The following is a 17,613-nucleotide window of genomic DNA, read 5'->3' on the forward strand; positions in this document are numbered from 1 at the left end:
ATATTTAAACTGCCTCTCTCACGCCCCTCCTCGATATGCTGTGAAGCTGTTGCTTTGAGGGAATAATTCCGTTTAATTCAAATGAATAGGCCTGAGAGCCTTTCTGATAAAGTAGCTTCATAGCATATCCAACAGGGGTCACTGTGTCTGATGTCACTGCTAGCAAATCCCCTTCTGTAACCACTGGTATATCTGTGTGTAGCTGCATAGCGTTGGTGAGCCCATGCATGGCCATCTTTAACATGTTCAGCCCTTTTAATTTTCACTTCTGTATTTCCAAAATATGCTAACTTAAGAGAAATCTATCGGAATTGAAAAACGAGTGAAGTCTGGGAGGTTATAAATAAAAAATAATTACAGTGCAACACTTTTTTTTAATTTTGCAACTGTGAGGCTCCAGGGCTTAAAATAAATAAGATGCTGTTCAGTGGGAGAGACTCAGTACAGATGGTCTCTCCGCCCTCTTAGCTTCTGCAGAGGAGCAGCCAGGCAATTATTCTAGCTCAGTAATAGCTACTCTAATCCAATCTAAAGAATGAAAATATAAAAATTAAATCTTAAAATATTGCCCCACTGCTGTATTGTTCACTACTGCCCTGCTGACCCGTACCAGAGAGGATGGGCACTTCATTTAAAACACTTAAGATACGGTAAGTGGCTAACAGTACTTATTTTTGACTCAGGTGCAGTGATACGAAAACCTTCTAATTTACGGAGGTCCGGTACTTTTATATTGTAGCAAATACATGCTACTTAAAGCAGCCGTCCAAGCTGCCATTTTTTCCCCTTTAATATATATATTCTCAATACAATCCACACAATGATAAGTGATTAGCTAAGTTGCCGGTCGATCTGTTCTCCTGTGATCGATCGGCGAAGATTTGGCTCGGGGGTTCACTAAATGGCTGTCAGCACAGCAGAAGAGTACCAAAGGTGCAAAGTTCTGTGGGGAACATCATGTGACCAGGCAGTCACTAGATACAATTGGTGCACTGCATGAGAGAGGGCAGGGCTCAAAAAGGGGTGTGCCAGAGCCTGTTTCAGAAGAGGAAGGGGACTTTGTAAATGGTAAATGGTTGCAATATAAACAAAAAATGCTTGTTACATTATAATAGTACAGAACTGATTTTTCTTTATTTTTTAAAACACACGTAGGATATTGCTTGGTCTGCAGCTTTAAAGCAGCACTTCCACCTACTTGTTTTTAGCATCTCACCATTTTTTTATATGGGTGGCAAGCAGAGGGCTTCCAGAGCTGAAATGCACTATATTCAGCTCCAGGGATAATGCTCTGGTTAATGACATACTTACTATGGAAGGTAGCAATGGTACCACCCCCCAGAGGGGGACAAAAATGGGGGTGTACATCTCCTGCGTCATGCGGGTCAATAGGAAACCACAATTTAATTTGCTTCCTATTGGCCGGCATATTGTCAGGGTTTAAATAACCTGGAAGTACCAATGCTACGTTTTCCGGCATGTATCTTGGGAGGCAGGGGGTCACCAGAGGTTAAATTAACATAGTTCAGCTCCGGGTCGCCCCTGCTTCTCACCCATTTTACAAACGGGGATGAGTGGGAGTTCAGAGGGGGAACTGCTGCATCAAAGAAAACAACAATGTTGCTGTACGTTCCCCATGTTTTACAGTACAGGTGTGACCCGCTGATTTGTTTTTGTTGAATAATGTATGTCAAATATAAGGCATTAGCGAAAATTATCCAGTGTTGCTCGGAAATTCCAAGAAACCGACCTCATCCCTCCCCTCTTCCTATCACACCCCCACCCTCTTCTCTCCGTCCCCCTCATCTGTCTCCCTCCCATCCCTTTCCTTTAATACCTTATGATGTCCCTGTAACAGGGGACTTATCCCTGTTCACAAATGTGCCTCTAATCTAGCAGTGTGGTGGTTAACTGCTGGTAGCAAATTAACTAACACCACCTGCCTGATTACAGATGGTAGAAAAAGCCTGCCTTTGAGACAGGAAGTGACTCCTTAGCTCACGTGTGAGCTGAACTTTGGAGACAGAGCAGAGGTTCTTGAGTCTCCCAGGAGAGACTGACCAAGAGAACACAGATCTCTGGAGCTGACCATGTCTTGAGCTCTGCCAGAAGACACAGCAGAGCTGCTTCCTAGACACAGGGGAAACTTCTAAACCTGAATGCTGACAAACCCTGAAGAAAAGGTAGCAACCAAGGACAGAGAAGATTTTCCCTCCAAACCACAAGGAACAGATAAGACTTTTATTACAAGACTTTTTATATCTGTTCATTTCATGCTATGTGTTTGGGGCTGGGAGACATGCTTATCTAAGGGAGTTGTGAATTGCATAGTATTTCACTAGAAATACTCCCAAGTGAATAGAAGCTTTGTTTCCCCCTTGTTTGGATGGTTTCCTGATGTTAAGGACAAGGCACAATAAAGCCTCGTTATAATTTCACCTTATAAAGTCTCCAATTGTGTACCTCTGTGAACGTCCATCTACAGTCCCAAATTCTTTCCGCCTCTCTCTCCTTCCCCAGCATTTTTACTTTCACCTCACGTGCCACCTGACTTTAAACTTTATAGCTATCTGACTCTCCTTATCTGCCACCAGGATATGTGCATTAAGATGCCAAATACATAGCCTACCAGGTACAACATCCAGTGGCTGGCTTGCTTGAGAAATTTTAACTCATAAATAAAAAACAGAATATATGTATCCAAACAGACAAAAACCTGCTCCTTGATGTCAATAATCCTCATGCAAAATTTCATTACGATACCTTAAGACAGTGGTGAGCAAACCGGTGGGTGCATATATTTTGTGGGGGGGGGGGGATGCGGCAGTTATAGAGGTCCCGCGCTCTCCCCCCAGGCATTTAAATTAAATGCCGGGGGACTGCGCGAGCCTCTATAATACACTTACCTTCCAGCGACGCGTCGTCCCGTAACCCGGCGTCAAATGAGGTCACATGAGCCCGCGTGTCATTTGATGCCAGGGTCGAGCAGGGGCTGGGTGCGAGGCGCCGAGGAGAGCAGGCAGGGGTGCGCACGGGGAAAAGTTTGGGCACCCCTGTCTTAAGAGGTGTCCAAATGCATAGCAAACAGACAAACGGCTTTCCAAAATATACAGTAGATATAGAATTTCACCATTGTTCCAATATTAGTGTCTCAGCACACTTCTGTTTTCCTGCATCAGCCATTCTGCTGAATAAGGCCTTTAGTGTTTGCATTCAATCTTTTGGTACACTCTTGATATTTATTCTTTTCGCATCGCTGCTGCAGCTGTCAGAGAGACACGGATGTGAGCTTTTAATATGAGAGTTTTTCACATTACTGTTCAGAAACTGAACCGTCTGCAGGTTCAAATGAACATACACAGTACAGTACTGTACTGCACACTTTGTAATAGCTTAGAGTACCATCTAATGGCCAAAATTGATTGCAACTGAAGAGGAGAGCAAAACTGCTACAAGAACATTATTTTGTTTATCTATTTATTGTATTCATTAGTTAGTGTTACTATCTTCTTTTACGTAGCACGTACAGAGTGTGCAAATAATAAAGAGTCAATCTGAATGATAATCCAAACTATTATTTGTTCTCCCGTGATCGATCACCAAAATCCCTGCTTCCCAGGGTTCACTAACTGGAACAAAATCAGTATGGTGAATCGAAGGAGGAGGGGGAAGGAAGGGAGGGGGGGAAGGGTGAGGGAAGGGAGGGGGGGAAGGGTGAGGGAAGGGAGGGGGGGAAGGGTGAGGGAAGGGAGGGGGGGGAAGGGTGAGGGAAGGGAGGGGGGGAAGGAAAGGGAAGGGAGGGGGGTGAGGAATGAGGATGCTCAGAAGTGTGGAGGATATAAAATGCAATAACACTCCCATGGCCATGTGTGAGTGATCCTCGCCTCGGTTTCTCATGGTGACTTGCTAAAAAGTCCCTCTTCTCATTCACTGGGTCAAAACGTCCTCCCGCGATACCGCAGTGGGATGACAAGCAGCCAAAAGCTTCCCCATCCCCATCCCTCACCCTTCCCCTTCCTCCCCCTTCCCCCTTCCTTCCCCCTTCGATTCACCATACTGATTCTGTTTGTTTATCAACATTAGATTGGTATCAGAACAATATTGATTGTTTTCATTTCTTTGTGCGCCCCACAATTTCTTGTTACCGCGTGTGTCATTTGAGGATCAGGGGAGGATCCTTCTTCGGTCGAGCAGCGCCACTGATTTGGGCCAGTATATTATTGTGTTTTGGGCCGTCATATTTTACTTATTATTGAGAGTACTTGAGTCATTGAGATTCACAATTACTAATAGGGAGCGCCACAGTATTTCTTTACATTGTTGCACTAAATGGACACCTTTCAGTTTCAATCAATCCTTCAGTCAGTGTAACTCAGCAGCTACAGTGTATTCTTCTATTACTAAGGTAACATTATCTATTGTTACAGTTTGCAACTCAAATTGCTGGGAACATTGGCAACACATTATCACAAACAGCGAAGTGTTGTAAATATCTTGCACTGCTTGGGAGGCGGGCTATAACCTGCTATAGAAATCAAAAGATTCTCAGTATATTAAAACGAATTAAAAAAGGCATTAAGTTGAATTTAAAAAAAAATGTCGTAAGTATTATCTAATATTACAGAACTGATTTATGTAAAAATAAAAACACACACATATGGGATATTGCATGGATTGTTTCTTCAAATGATTCAGTAACTTGTGGTCTTTATTAACTCATGTCTCCAATGTTTCAGTCTCCTAAACCAGCGGTGCGCAAACTGGGGGGCGCGCTCCCCTGGGGGGGCGCAAGATTATTTAGGGGGGGCGCGGGCGGTCAGGGCTGCCAACTGGGGGGTGGGGGAGTTGCCGGGCTGCGCGCCATCCTCTCGACAAAACTGGTCACCACAGGTCGACAGGCGCGCGCTGGGGAAATAAATAAATAAATAAAATCCCCCCACCTGATTGGTTGGCGCGCAGCCAATCTATATCCGAGCTGCAGTGAGGAGGCGCCTTTCCCTGCATGGAGCCAGCCTGGAGCGAGTAAGGTAAGTAGCTCAGATCCCCCCCCCCCCCCGGTCTGATTTGCCCCCCCCGGTCTGATTTTGCCTCCCAATGTCCGATTTTGCCCCCCCCCGCTCCGATTTTGCCCCCCCGCTCCGATTTTGCCCCCTCCGTGTCCGATCCCCGTGTGTGTGTGTGTGTGTGTGTGTGTGTGTGAGAGAGTGTAAGAGTGTGTGTGTGTGAGAGAGAGTAAGATTGTGTGTGTGTGTGAATGAATACAGACACCAATCCAGTCAGTCAGAGTCACCCACCCACGCACCCCAGTGTCAGCCACTCACGCACCCCAGTGTCAGCCACTCATGCACCCCAGTGTCAGCCACCCACGCATTCCAGTGTCAGCCACCCACACACCCCAGTGTCACCCACCCACATATCCCAGTGTCACCCACCCATGCACCCCAGTGTCTGTCACCCTCTCTCTCTGTCACCCTCTCTCTCTCTGTTACCCTCTCTCTCTCTGTCACCCTCTCTCTCTCTGTGTCACCCTCTCTCAATCTCTGCCACCCTCTCTCTCTCTCTGCCACCCTCTCTCTCTCTCTGCCACCCTCTCTCTCTGTCACCCTCTCTCTCTGTCACCCTCTCTGTTAGGGACAGTAGGTAAGGCCAGAAACTGCATTTGTGTTAAACCATCCATTTTGTCTGTTCATAACCTGTTAAGATTCTGTTGTCAGCCTTTTACTGAAATATAATTTCTAATGTATTCAGCTTCTGCCAAAATACATTTCCTCTTTCCTTGCTAAGATACTTTTTGTGTTGTCAGTTTCCTGCTGTTTTAGTCAGTAAACAATAAGACTGGTTCTCTGAGAGAGGTAAAATCGTCTAACAAAGTTGCTAGAGAAATTCAAGGTTTTTTGATAACAGACAATGAATGGGCTATGTATTTAGACAGTGCCCCCAAATCATTCCACTAATATGTCCTGCCCATAAATCACGGCTCTAATCTAAGCCACACCCAAGCCACACCCAGATTACACCTACGTTACGCCTCTAACCAAACCTTTCTTTTTTCTGTATAAAAATCTTTACCCTATGCTTAATAAACTGAGGCGGAAGGATTGAAACACTGTCTGTGTTTCGGTTCTTTCGTTTTCCCGGGCCTGTACGTTTATCAGATTGGAGATAACAGTGCTAGTGCGTGATAAAGCTTCCTGGGGAGTCTGCAGCAGTGAGGTGCTGTATGTTCGTATCCAGTCACAGAAGCCTCCAGCTCATTGGCAGGAAAAGGGTTTCTTTCACTCTCTCTCTGTCACCCTCTCTCTCTCTCTGTCACCCTCTCTCTCTCTGTCACCCTCTCTCTCTGTCTCACCCTCTCTGTCTGTCTCACCCTCCCTGTATGTCTCACCCTCTTTGTCTGTCTCACCCTCTTTGTCTGTCTCGCCCTCTCTGTCTGTCTGTCTGTCTGTCTGTCTCTCTATCTGTCTGTCTGTCTCTCTATCTGTCTGTCTCTCTATCTGTCTGTCTCTCTCTCTCTGTCACTCTCTCGCTCTGTCACTCTCTCTCGCTCTGTCACTCTCTCTCTCCCTCTATCTGTCACTCTCTCTCTGTCACTCTCTCTCTGTCACTCTCTCTCTGTCACTCTCTCACTCTGTCTCTCTCTCTGTCTGCCTGATGGTCTCTCTCTCTCTCTGTCTGACTGTCTCTCTCTGTCTGTCTCTCTCTCACCCTCTCTGTCTCTCTTACCCTCTCTGTCTCTCTCTCCCCACACACTCTCTCTCTCTCTGGGGCTGGATATCTTAATTAACCTATATATCTTAACTGCCCTATACCTACACGAAATAACCTATACTGCTTTCTTCCAGATCTGACTCTCAAGCTTCACACGGGAGACATCGGAATCGCCCCTAACCCAGAAGACAGGTAGGGAACACCTCCCCTCCAACATATAACATTGTGGGAATGAGGGTACCTGGACATTGAGGGACTGCGGATCAGGTAAGATCCCAGGCGGGATTGCTGCTTTAGATATTGTGAAGCGGGGGCATCCTGACACTGGTTAAGGGGTTCAAGAAACTAGTTACACATGTGGCTTTTTTTTATAGATCCGTCATTTACACACACACACACACACACACACACACACACACACATACAAACACACACGTAACAAGGTATAATTGTAGTAAAGTAGAAATGTAAAACAATAAATAAACCCTTATGTAAAAAAACAAATCTTGTTATTAGTTCTTACTAGGAATTTATTCCATTTCTTTTTTTAAAGGGTGGGGCAAGGTGGCGAGTAGATTTTTTGGTTGGTTTGTCAAGCACTGCTTATTTGTACTGTAATTTTTGTGCCATACCATGGGGCCCTCCATAACCAATCCCCCGCCCCCCCCACCGGTCCCTAACCGAGCGGGCAACCAAACCGCCCCCCCCCCCCTCTGTCCTACATTCCCGTCTTTCTACCCTGTCCCGCACGCGCACTATATTACAGGCCTAATACTGGTGGGTAGTAGTGTGGATAACACTGGGGACAGCAAGCCAAAGAGCAGGGAGAATAAAAAGGCAAATTACAATTACATCAGGCAGGGGGGGCCCGAGAAATTTCATGGATGAAAAGGGGGGCTCAGCCTAAAAAGTTTGCTTACCCTTGCCCTAAACTTTGGCTAAGTTTGTAGAACTGAAACATTTGGGCCATAGGTTGCCATTCTGGTCTTAAGTTTTAACTGAAAAATACCAGACAACATCATTTTGCACTTCCAATAAAAACTAAAACAAAAACAAACAGGAAGCAGCATTTACTTCTGAGTTCCCCCTCTTGCAGCAGCCCTGCTACAGGTGGGCAACCAAGACAAGACAAAGGGACTGTGGAAGCTAACAAAAAAAATAAAAAAGAGAGCACCGATAAACACAAAATTCAAATGTATGTCAACTTTTTTCCATTATTAACACTGATAAACACGGATTTTTTTTTAATTCAAAAGAAAACACTTGAAAAACAACAAAAAATAAACACAGATTTTAGTACAAATACACACGAAAAATCAGAACCCTCCAATAATGGGACAATAAAGATCACAGCTATCATTTGATTATTTTGTGCACTGATCCTCCATTCCTTTCGCATTGTCTTATTTTGTCCAAGGTAGTGAGTGAGCAATAACTTATTTTTTTGGATTTACTTTACTTTTTTTTTTTTACTATTCCATATTACCACAAGTCTCCTCTTTACGCTCTTAGGGGTAGATCCACAGAGCTCTGTTAAATCAGGGCCAATAACATGATGTTACTTACTGTATGTAACCCTCCTTTCCCTTCTCTAAAGGAGTTTACATCAGTGGAACTAAATACATGGCAATGCTTAGTCTCTTATACCTGTTCAGGGTGCTGGGTCAGTGCAGGCTGGGCGTGGATACTAGATAGAATAAGGATGGGCGCCAGGAACTTTTATAGTACAAAGAAGAAGAGCTTTATTCACATCCGTTTATAAGGCTCACCATACAAATACATACATACTACGCGTCAGACATATTAACATGTGGCAAATCATAAAGTTACTCTGTGCTTCTTCCCCTGGTAGCTCTCAATCCCACACTGGGGAAATATGTATGATTGTTCCCCTTAGTATTGGTTAGATTGACAATCCCCTGCATAATGTCAATAATGCCCCATTTCGAGTGTGCCCACGGTGGGAATACACTATGTGCTCTGGGCTCAGTATCTCCTTACTGTGTACTGCATACTGCATTCATGCATATTGGATTACTAAGGACCTTCTGGTGGGGTTGATCCTGTTATGCTCCGGAGCTACTACTCTGAGAACTCTTACTCATCCCACACTGAAGCTCCTATGACCATGTTGTTCACTGTCATTCTTAATCACTTCTGCCTACACTGAAGCTACGGTGGCCACCTGGGTACTGGCGTCCTGTCTATAAAAGGGCAGGACTTCCTCCAGGAAGTTGTCAGAGCATGCTTTATGTTTGTTCCTGTCTGACTCCTGCATTCTTGTTTGTTTATACCCAACCTACATCCCAACCTGTGACCCTGACCTTGCACCTCTGCCACCTGTCTTGACTACTGCCAGTTACCCCGACCTCAATATTCTCAATTCAGGACAGTAACTCACGTTCCAGGTCGTGATTTTATACCCTACCGCAGCCTTGTGGGTCGCTTCCTGTCTAGAGATGAGCATCGTTTCACTAAGCACATGCTCACTCCTCTTCCTGAATGAGAATAATCTTGGGTCATTACTATTGGCGCTAACTATATACAGTGCATTCCTAAATTGAACACAATAAACAGAGACAGGGCACTCTTAAAATATATACACATATTTACAGGACTCACTGTGAGGCCCTCTGCAGAATTCAGAGGATCCTGCTTCTAAAACTACAGGGGGAGCTATATATACAAATATGCAAAGTACTGTATATTTAAATGACTTATCCCACACCTAAAAGATTTCTATAAGACCTATACTGACAACTTGCCGCCGTCTGTCTGTAGTGAACTCGCTGCCTCTAATCAGCCACCAAGGGCTGCTCACCACCGGCTGTCTCACTGCTAAGGTAAGATATTAAGAGGTTAATTTTAAGGGTTTTCAGGTAAGGGGTTAAGCTGAAAGGGTTAAAAGTGAAGTCCTCTAAAAACACACATGTGGTAGAGGCATGAGGAAATAAGTTAAAAAATACTCAGCACCCTACAATTTATTGTCTTCAGTTTGTTTATGGCATCAGTTTTCCTGGGGGGAAATACAATTGTATTACTTTTGGCTTTGTCCCCAAAAATAAAACACATAAGTCTGGACTACAATTCCACTTTGCTGGCTCAATTATATATCTCTTGTACAAATTGCCTTTACTTTCTCATTCTGATCATCTGCTTCAATTTACAATATCCTGCAGTGGAGCTGTCAGCGATGACTTTGGGACACAGGATCAGGCTTCTGGGGTCCATACCCCACATAATACTTAGCAGTGCAGCGCCTCCACTCCATCTGCCGTAGGCTCCAGGAATGTGGAGGTGATCTCCCATGGTAGAACTTGTACCTCTCCCCCCAGTTAGATCACACACCAAGCAGGTGGTATATTGCAAACAGGAACGGTTTATTACAACCGCCTTTTGCAGTAATACACAGCTACGCGTCAGTCGTCTGCCGGTCACAGTCTCTTTACTCGCAGCTATCAATGGAGATGGTCCCTGGACCGTCACTACAGGCCAAGGGCACCCGCAGTCATCCTAACTCTTCCCCACCTCCTTAATGGAGGCAGAGGTATTGTTTCACACTCACTCCTCCCCGCAGGGAAGAGCACATGGGTAGGCCCCAATCTAAGGCTCCCAGACGTGTGACCTGCCTTCCTCAGGGGGAAGGAACAACCTCCAAATTTAGGACGGTCCTGCCCTTAAGTACAGCCAGAAGGCGTGCACCCCGTTTCCCCAGCTACAACAGGATGTGCCACCTTCTGTTGTCACTCAAGTGCAATAACCAAGGTGAAGGGGAAAACCCCATAGCAACTACTTGCAAACCTGTGAATACCAGGGCTTACTGCCAGCCCATTGGGTAGAATAGTAGCCAGGGGATACCCCACTACAGTAAGATAACTACAGTATGAGCTCAAATCTAGCCTGTAAAAGATGCAGTGTATATATTACATGTAAACCTCCCTGCCTGGTTCCTGAAGAGTTTACATCAAATGTCTCTTACCTTGGCTTGCTCATTGTTGATGATCTTGTCGGGGTGCTGGATCCTTGCAGGCTTGGTGTTGGTAATGCAATGATGGGCACCAGGAACTTTATTCATACAAAGAGTATCTTTATTGATCACCATTGATACAGACTCTGTCACATCGTACACTTGATTTTGTGTATTGTTTCACCACTGTTCTCTGTACGTGCTGTATGCATCTTCTTCCCTAGCTGCCCCAATGTTGGCCCGCTAGGAAGGTGCTGAGGCTTTACTAATTCCTCTTACCTAAGTGATCCTTCTGCAGTGTAGCGTTGGTAGTGCTCCATATCTTTTGGGCCCCTGTCGGGCTTTGTACTAATCTCTATCTGTTGGTGATCCCCATATCGGGTACTGAATGCCTTCATGTGGCTTTCTGGGTGAGAATCAGCCACGGACGCTCCGAAGTGGCTGGTCCAACTACGCCTCAGGGCTGGGGCCTGTGAGGCCCCCTCTGGGCATAGGCATCCTCTTTGTGAACCTTTTAGAGTAGTGTGGAACCAAGTCTGGGAATGCTATCTAAACAGGGCACTGTCCCTAACTAGAAAATGTAGATAGATTTTTGGGGTTGAAGGAAGAAGCCATTTAAAGGGTTAATTTTGCATGCTTTGTGAAAATGCTGAGACAGGCATTCACACAGTGCAAAAGGAAACATATTTTCGTGGTATTTGGGGGAGTATACCGGAATTAGACAGCAAAGAATATATGCTTGGTGCCTTGTTATAACAAATGTAACTTCATACTATCAAGATATGAATTTGTAGTTCGACATTGCTTTATCATGTCTTGCTGTAAGAAAAATGACCTCAGAGCAGAAAGAAGCAGCTAACCAAATACACTGGTCTCGGCCTATCACCTGTGTTACATCTCATTCCTGCAGGGCCGCTGACAGATTTCCTGGGGCCCAGGACTAGTTACGACCTGGCCGCCTCCCCTGTGTCGGTGGTCTTGCGAGCCCCCTCCCCCATTTCATACCTGGCGAGCCCCCTCTATTTCCCTCCCTCTTCCCATGTTTTTTTTCCCCCTCCATCTGACCTCAACCCCCCTCCAATTACCACACTCTCACTCAATCCCTGCCCCCCGCCTTACTTGTATTTCTCTCCCCTGCATCTCTCTTACTCCCTCCCTCGCTCCTTTCTCTCTCCCCTCGTCAATTACACCACTCTCTCAGTCCCTCCTCCTCACACTCATTCCCTCCACCCTCACACAATCCCCCCACAAAATACATATCAAAATATCCCACCCTATACATACATACAAAAAAATACTCACCCCCACAAATATATACAAACGCCCCACCCCACCAAATACATATATATATTAAAAAAAACCCAATACATATAAACCCCCCCAACAATCCATATAACCCCCCCAAAATCAAATAAAAACCAATACATATAACCCCCCCAATACATATATAAAAACCTCCCAATACATATAAAAAAAATACATAGAAAAAAACCCACCCATAGATAGAAAAAAAATACATAGAGACAAAACCCCAATACATAGAAAATCACCCAATACGTGCGCGTCAATGTCAGAGGACCCTGCGGGGGCAGTTACTGAGTAGGGAGGCCCGGAATTGGGGAGAGCCAGGGCCTGGCGGGCATGAGAGGTCAGGCCCAACTGCTTTGTCCAGTTGCCGGGCACCCTGCAGTCAGCGGGCCCGGGACACTTGTCCCGGCTGTTCCCCCCGTCGGCGGCCCTGCATTCCTGCTAAGAACTGAAGCTTGGTATTGTAAAAAGCCTCAGGAATATATGTATTGGAACTGTAAGAAGCCTGTGTTGGGGTCTGTATTTTCACATATGGTATTCAAAGAACAAAAGAACTATCTAATTTATTTTAAAGGGGATTCTTACAATATAATGTACTACATATCTACATATATTATGAACCTATATACACTATTCACAATGAGATCCCTCTTCTTCAACTTCTCCTGGGACCTAACCTTCTAGAAGCGTCACACCTCTCTCTATATATATATCCTGCTATGATGTCACTATCACTGGGCAGAAGAGGGTGAGGCTATGATTTTGCCTTGTCATCCAGCACCATGTGAAGGGAAGGTGCATTAGTCTGTATGGGCCCACACAGTTAACCCCTCAAGTTCCTAGTAATCCCAAGGGGGGAGGGGGGGGTTGTACATACATATTGTGGTACCTTTCAAGTTACATAGTTACATACACTAGATAAGGTTGAAAAAATACAAGTTCAATCTATGCTAAATTTAGATGACAGATACTTATCCTATATTTGTATTTACAGTTGATTGATCCAGAGGAAGACAAACAAAAAACTCCAGTCAAATATTATCCAATTATGAAGTTGAGCTATTGAGCCAACACTTCCAAAGGTGGGAGGAAGGGAGGGAGGACGCGTTAACCCTTTATGTGTAGTACAACATGAAGGCTACTTCATACAAGATACTGGAGAAAAGATTGAGTCCCTTTGGGTATCCCTAGAAACTGGTGAGAAGGTTGTCATTCATACGGGGGTGGTCTACAGACCTCAAGGACAAGAGGAGGAATTGAAGGACATCACTACGATGGCAATTAAAAGAGAGATAATCATTATGGGAGCCTTCAATCTGCCAGATGTGGAATGGGATGTGTCGTTTGCAGGTTCCGCCTGAAGCAGGGACATCCTGGATTCCTTGCAAGGGGCATATCTCAAGCAATTGGAAATAAAGCCAACTTGCAATGAAGTAATCCTGGACTTAATACTCACCAATGGGGACAAAGTATCTGTGTGTACACACACACACACAGTGTCTCTCTGTCTATCTTTGTCTGTCTCTTGGTTTGAGCTTCCTGCCACATGCAACATGGCAGCTTCAAGCCCCCAAGGTGGAGCTTCCTCCATTGTACCCTCCTACCTCATACATCCAACTGCTAATTGGCTCGCAAAGTTGGCGGGGCCCGATTATAAGGCGAGTATGTACTTTTCAACTTAACTTTGTTAAAAAAAAAAAACATCGCCTTATAATCGGGCAAAACCGGTAATCAATAGGAGACTGAAGATGGGATGGAGCACATTTGGAAGAAACAAGACAATCTTTCAAGGGAACCTGCCATTGTATCTTAAGAGGACATTTTTCGACCAGCGTATTCTGCCCATGCTCACTTATGGATGTGAAACATGGATACTAAATGCGAAGTAAATGCTAAATACTGTACTAAATTCACTAACAATGTGTGACTTGAAGCTGAAAATTATTTTATCAGTGAATTGGCATTTTTTAAATGTTTTCTCTGCTGTGTTTATGTCTGATACAACCATTGTGCATACACTAATCCCCAGGTGGTCCTGCCTCTGTATTCTTTTGACTCGGATGTGTTCAGTACACAGTGAGCAGGTGGGGCACGGGAGAGACACAGAGAACTACGATCTTCATGGACAAGCTGGGAATGTTGGTGTTCAACCTTGTGCAGCCGCTTTCTACAGGAATACAGCACACAAGCAATGTACAGGATGTAGACACAGCTGCATCTTATTCTGATGTGTATTCTTTTCAGTGTTTAATCAGGGCCGGCTAGTACTTTTGCGGGGTTCGGTGCAGGGGATTTTGTGGGGCCTCCTACCTTGTCCGGCACGGCATCTCCTCCTGATGACACAGCGTCATCACGTGGCGGCGTCACGTTATCATGGCATGTGATGTCACATTGTCATGGCAACGCGGCACCATGTGACGTCACATTGTCATGGTAACGGCGTGTGACACCGTAGCGTCATGACAAGGAGACGTTGCAGGAAGAGATGCCGCTGGACAAGGTAAGAGACAGGGGCCTCTGTAACCGCGGGGCTCGGTGCAGAGGTACCGATGACGATGCCATCAAGCCGGCCCTGCATTTAATGCATTGACCTTCCCATCAACCAAAATAAATACCAGATTTGTTTTCCCCATGTTCTGTTGCAGGACCCTTCAACTGGCGCCGTGCGAAGGGCTCTTGGACGCTCTGCTCCTGTTAATTTCATGCTAGTCGCTTTGGCAGTGACGTGCAATTGTTCACGCTCAAACTGGTTGAAGATCCCCTTTCTCTTTGAATTATTTGTCCAATTCATAGATTGTAAGCTCACCTGGGCAGGGACTGTGTCTGAAGAAATGCCTGTGTGCTGTGTACCACGCGCTATACTGTAATTCTGAAGTGCTTGGAGTCCCATTTGGAGAAAAGCGCTATATGAAATAAAGTTACTATAGCCATTAACACACTTAAAAAGGAAATGAGAATAAAAAAAGGGGTCAAACATTTAGAACAGTTTATTTCAGAAGTAACTTCATTAGAACAGGTCATTAGTTAAAACTAGAACAATGAGAAGGCTGACAGTTCCAATCATTATACTCAGGTTAATTGTATATACAAATTGTGGTCCATGAGACAGGAGGGCATATCTTTTTCTGCACATACTGTAGCAACTGCATTAAAAAAACAAAAAATTGAACGTTACATTAGCATTGTTTTCACTAGGTCATGGACTTACTTGCATCATGGTTCATCTTATTAAACATTGTTTATGATGTCTGAGAGAGAGGAATAAAGGTCCATTATACTGTTGCTGGTGTAGATACATAAGCTGAGGATACATTGACCCCGCAATAGAAAGAAACCACAAATGGAACACAATGAAAATATCCACGGGTTACAAACCACGCCAATGCCACAGACACCACAGGGCAGTTACTGTCAAGTTTATTAGCCTTCAAAAACGAAACAAAAATAAACGCTGTTCCTTTTCAAATGTAGGAACGTGGTCGTCTGTTTTGGGATCTATTCACAACTCTTCATACGGGGAGACCTCTGAGGTCATGTAATCCTATTCACAATTGTAACATTACTCTCCCTTGAGCATATCAACGTGATTGTAAGATATACATTGCCTCTCGAACTACTTTGCAACTTTCAGTTCCATTAGGTATCGAGATATACATTGTACATTATACCGGCGTGTACAATCATTGGGCTGAAAGACACGCAGGGAACGGTACATCAACACAACACGCCGATGCAATGCTAGTATGTCATGTTTGAAGGGAGGGTACATAAAAGACAAAACATGATAATTTAATCTTATAAAATATGATACATAGATGAAATACAGTGCACTTAAATATCGAAGTGTCAAAGATTGTTAAATACTGTAAATACTGCACTTTTAAGTTTTTCAACAAGATTTGAAGTCCTCGGTGCTTAATGGTGTTTTCCTGTTAAACAGAATACATTGCTTAGTTCCAATACTGCCGATTAAACGGATATTACAACAGATCACATATTTCACGGACACATTAACATTATAACATTTACTGATGAGAAAATAAGTCACTTCTCATTAGTTCACAGTGTGAAAAGGGGTGGACACTCAAGTCTTAATAGAGGCTCTAGGTTAATTAGGCCAATTGCAGGAAAAAGTCTTGATACCAAATGCAGTGTTTTGATTTGAAAGAATGAAAAGCAACACATCACATGATGGGAGGAAATATACATATTTCACATCTTCATGGGTATCGTCTCAGAGACCTTCGTCTTCTGTTGTAGAAATGCCTGAGCCCATGTTGCCGAGAAAAATTCATCATGTAATTTTGTTTGCGAGTGCTGTCAGAAGGAAGGAGAGAGGACATCATTGTTACCTTGGTCGGAAAGCAAGTGTTTGTAACATTAAATAAAACTTTGGAATGCAACACCTACAGATCCAGTAACAAATCATTTAACATATTAAAGATAATATTGAAGGCGGTCAATACACCAGGTGCTATTTACTGTGGTGAATATGCAAACATGGGATCAAAAATACAAGTTGTAGGTACTGTAATTCATTTATTATTACACTGAAATTGTACATATGCACAATGTTTTTTAATGCATCAATAAATTCTACATATCATTTTTAAGGACACTTTGGGATCTATTTAGTCTCAATGGGGTGAAACTGGTGGTAAAAACGTAATCGGATTAGTAACCGCTAAGGTAATGAAGGGGTTAACCCCTCCCACAACACTCTTGGTAGGCCTAACCACCCACCCTAGGGCAACTACGCCCTTCACCCAACCCCTCTACCCCCAACAAACCAGGTACTATGGTTTAACCGCTTCATTACTGTAGAGGCTAGCTGCTAAGGTAATGAAGCTGATTTTTTAAAAATGACTTAGCATTGAAGCAGGGGGTCTCCGGAGCTGAACCGCATTAATTTCAGTCAGAGAGACCCCCTGCTTCCTGAGATACAGGCCCCAGTATGGGGTGCCGGTATCTCCGACAAGTTTAATTCTCCCGTGTCATGTGACTGTGACATTTAAACTTGCAGGAGATACCAGTACCCCGTACCCGGGTCTGGAACTTGGGAAGCAAGGGGTCCCCGGAGCTGTATTTAACGTGGTTCAGCTCCGGACACCCCCTACTTCAATAAATAAAAACAGCGCAGTCGCCTGTTAGAGATGCGCAGGGAGAGGGAACGCTTGTTTCTACTCTCACTGCTCAGCTCTTCCAGACTGGTGCGGCCCGATAGGATTAACACAGCGGGCGTCCCGTTCAGAAGCAGGGACCCCCGCTGTGTTAATCCTGATGGGAAATTAGCCTGGTCACGGGGATTCCGAAAGCAGCCAGTTGCCACCTGCGGTTTCCTGGCCGACTACGCGACAAACAATCTGGCTGCATCCGTAGCACTGCTTAGTAAATGGAGACGTAAGAAGGAGAGAATCAAGCAATTTAGAAAATTTTGGTTTCAGGCTCTTTTTTTTTTTTTTTTAGGAATAAAACATTTGGATTAAAAATCAGAAAAGATTGAATAAACTAGAGAAGTGAAAACAGACTTTTATATATGCTAAGGAAATATTTACAAAACACGTCCATTTATTTATCAAAGTTTCCTGGGAGAAAAAACGGTGCAAACCCCTCCCCCAAAATAATAATAA

The 17,613-nt window shown here is 44.3% G+C and overlaps 1 protein-coding gene across 2 annotated transcripts in view; it reads right to left on the bottom strand.

Moving 5' to 3' along the window:
- Window positions 1–14,955: 14,955 nt before the first annotated feature.
- Window positions 14,956–17,613, bottom strand: part of RELN (reelin) — a 483,994-nt gene continuing 481,336 nt past the window's right edge. For both annotated transcript variants that reach the window (XM_075599655.1, XM_075599652.1), the window contains exon 64: window positions 14,956–16,300. In XM_075599655.1, coding sequence (XP_075455770.1) covers window positions 16,204–16,300 — 97 coding nt within the window. In that variant the 3' untranslated portion in view covers window positions 14,956–16,203. The remainder of the gene's footprint in view (window positions 16,301–17,613) is intronic.

This window comes from Ascaphus truei, chromosome 5, assembly GCF_040206685.1.
Source record: "Ascaphus truei isolate aAscTru1 chromosome 5, aAscTru1.hap1, whole genome shotgun sequence".
Lineage (NCBI taxonomy): Eukaryota > Metazoa > Chordata > Amphibia > Anura > Ascaphidae > Ascaphus > Ascaphus truei.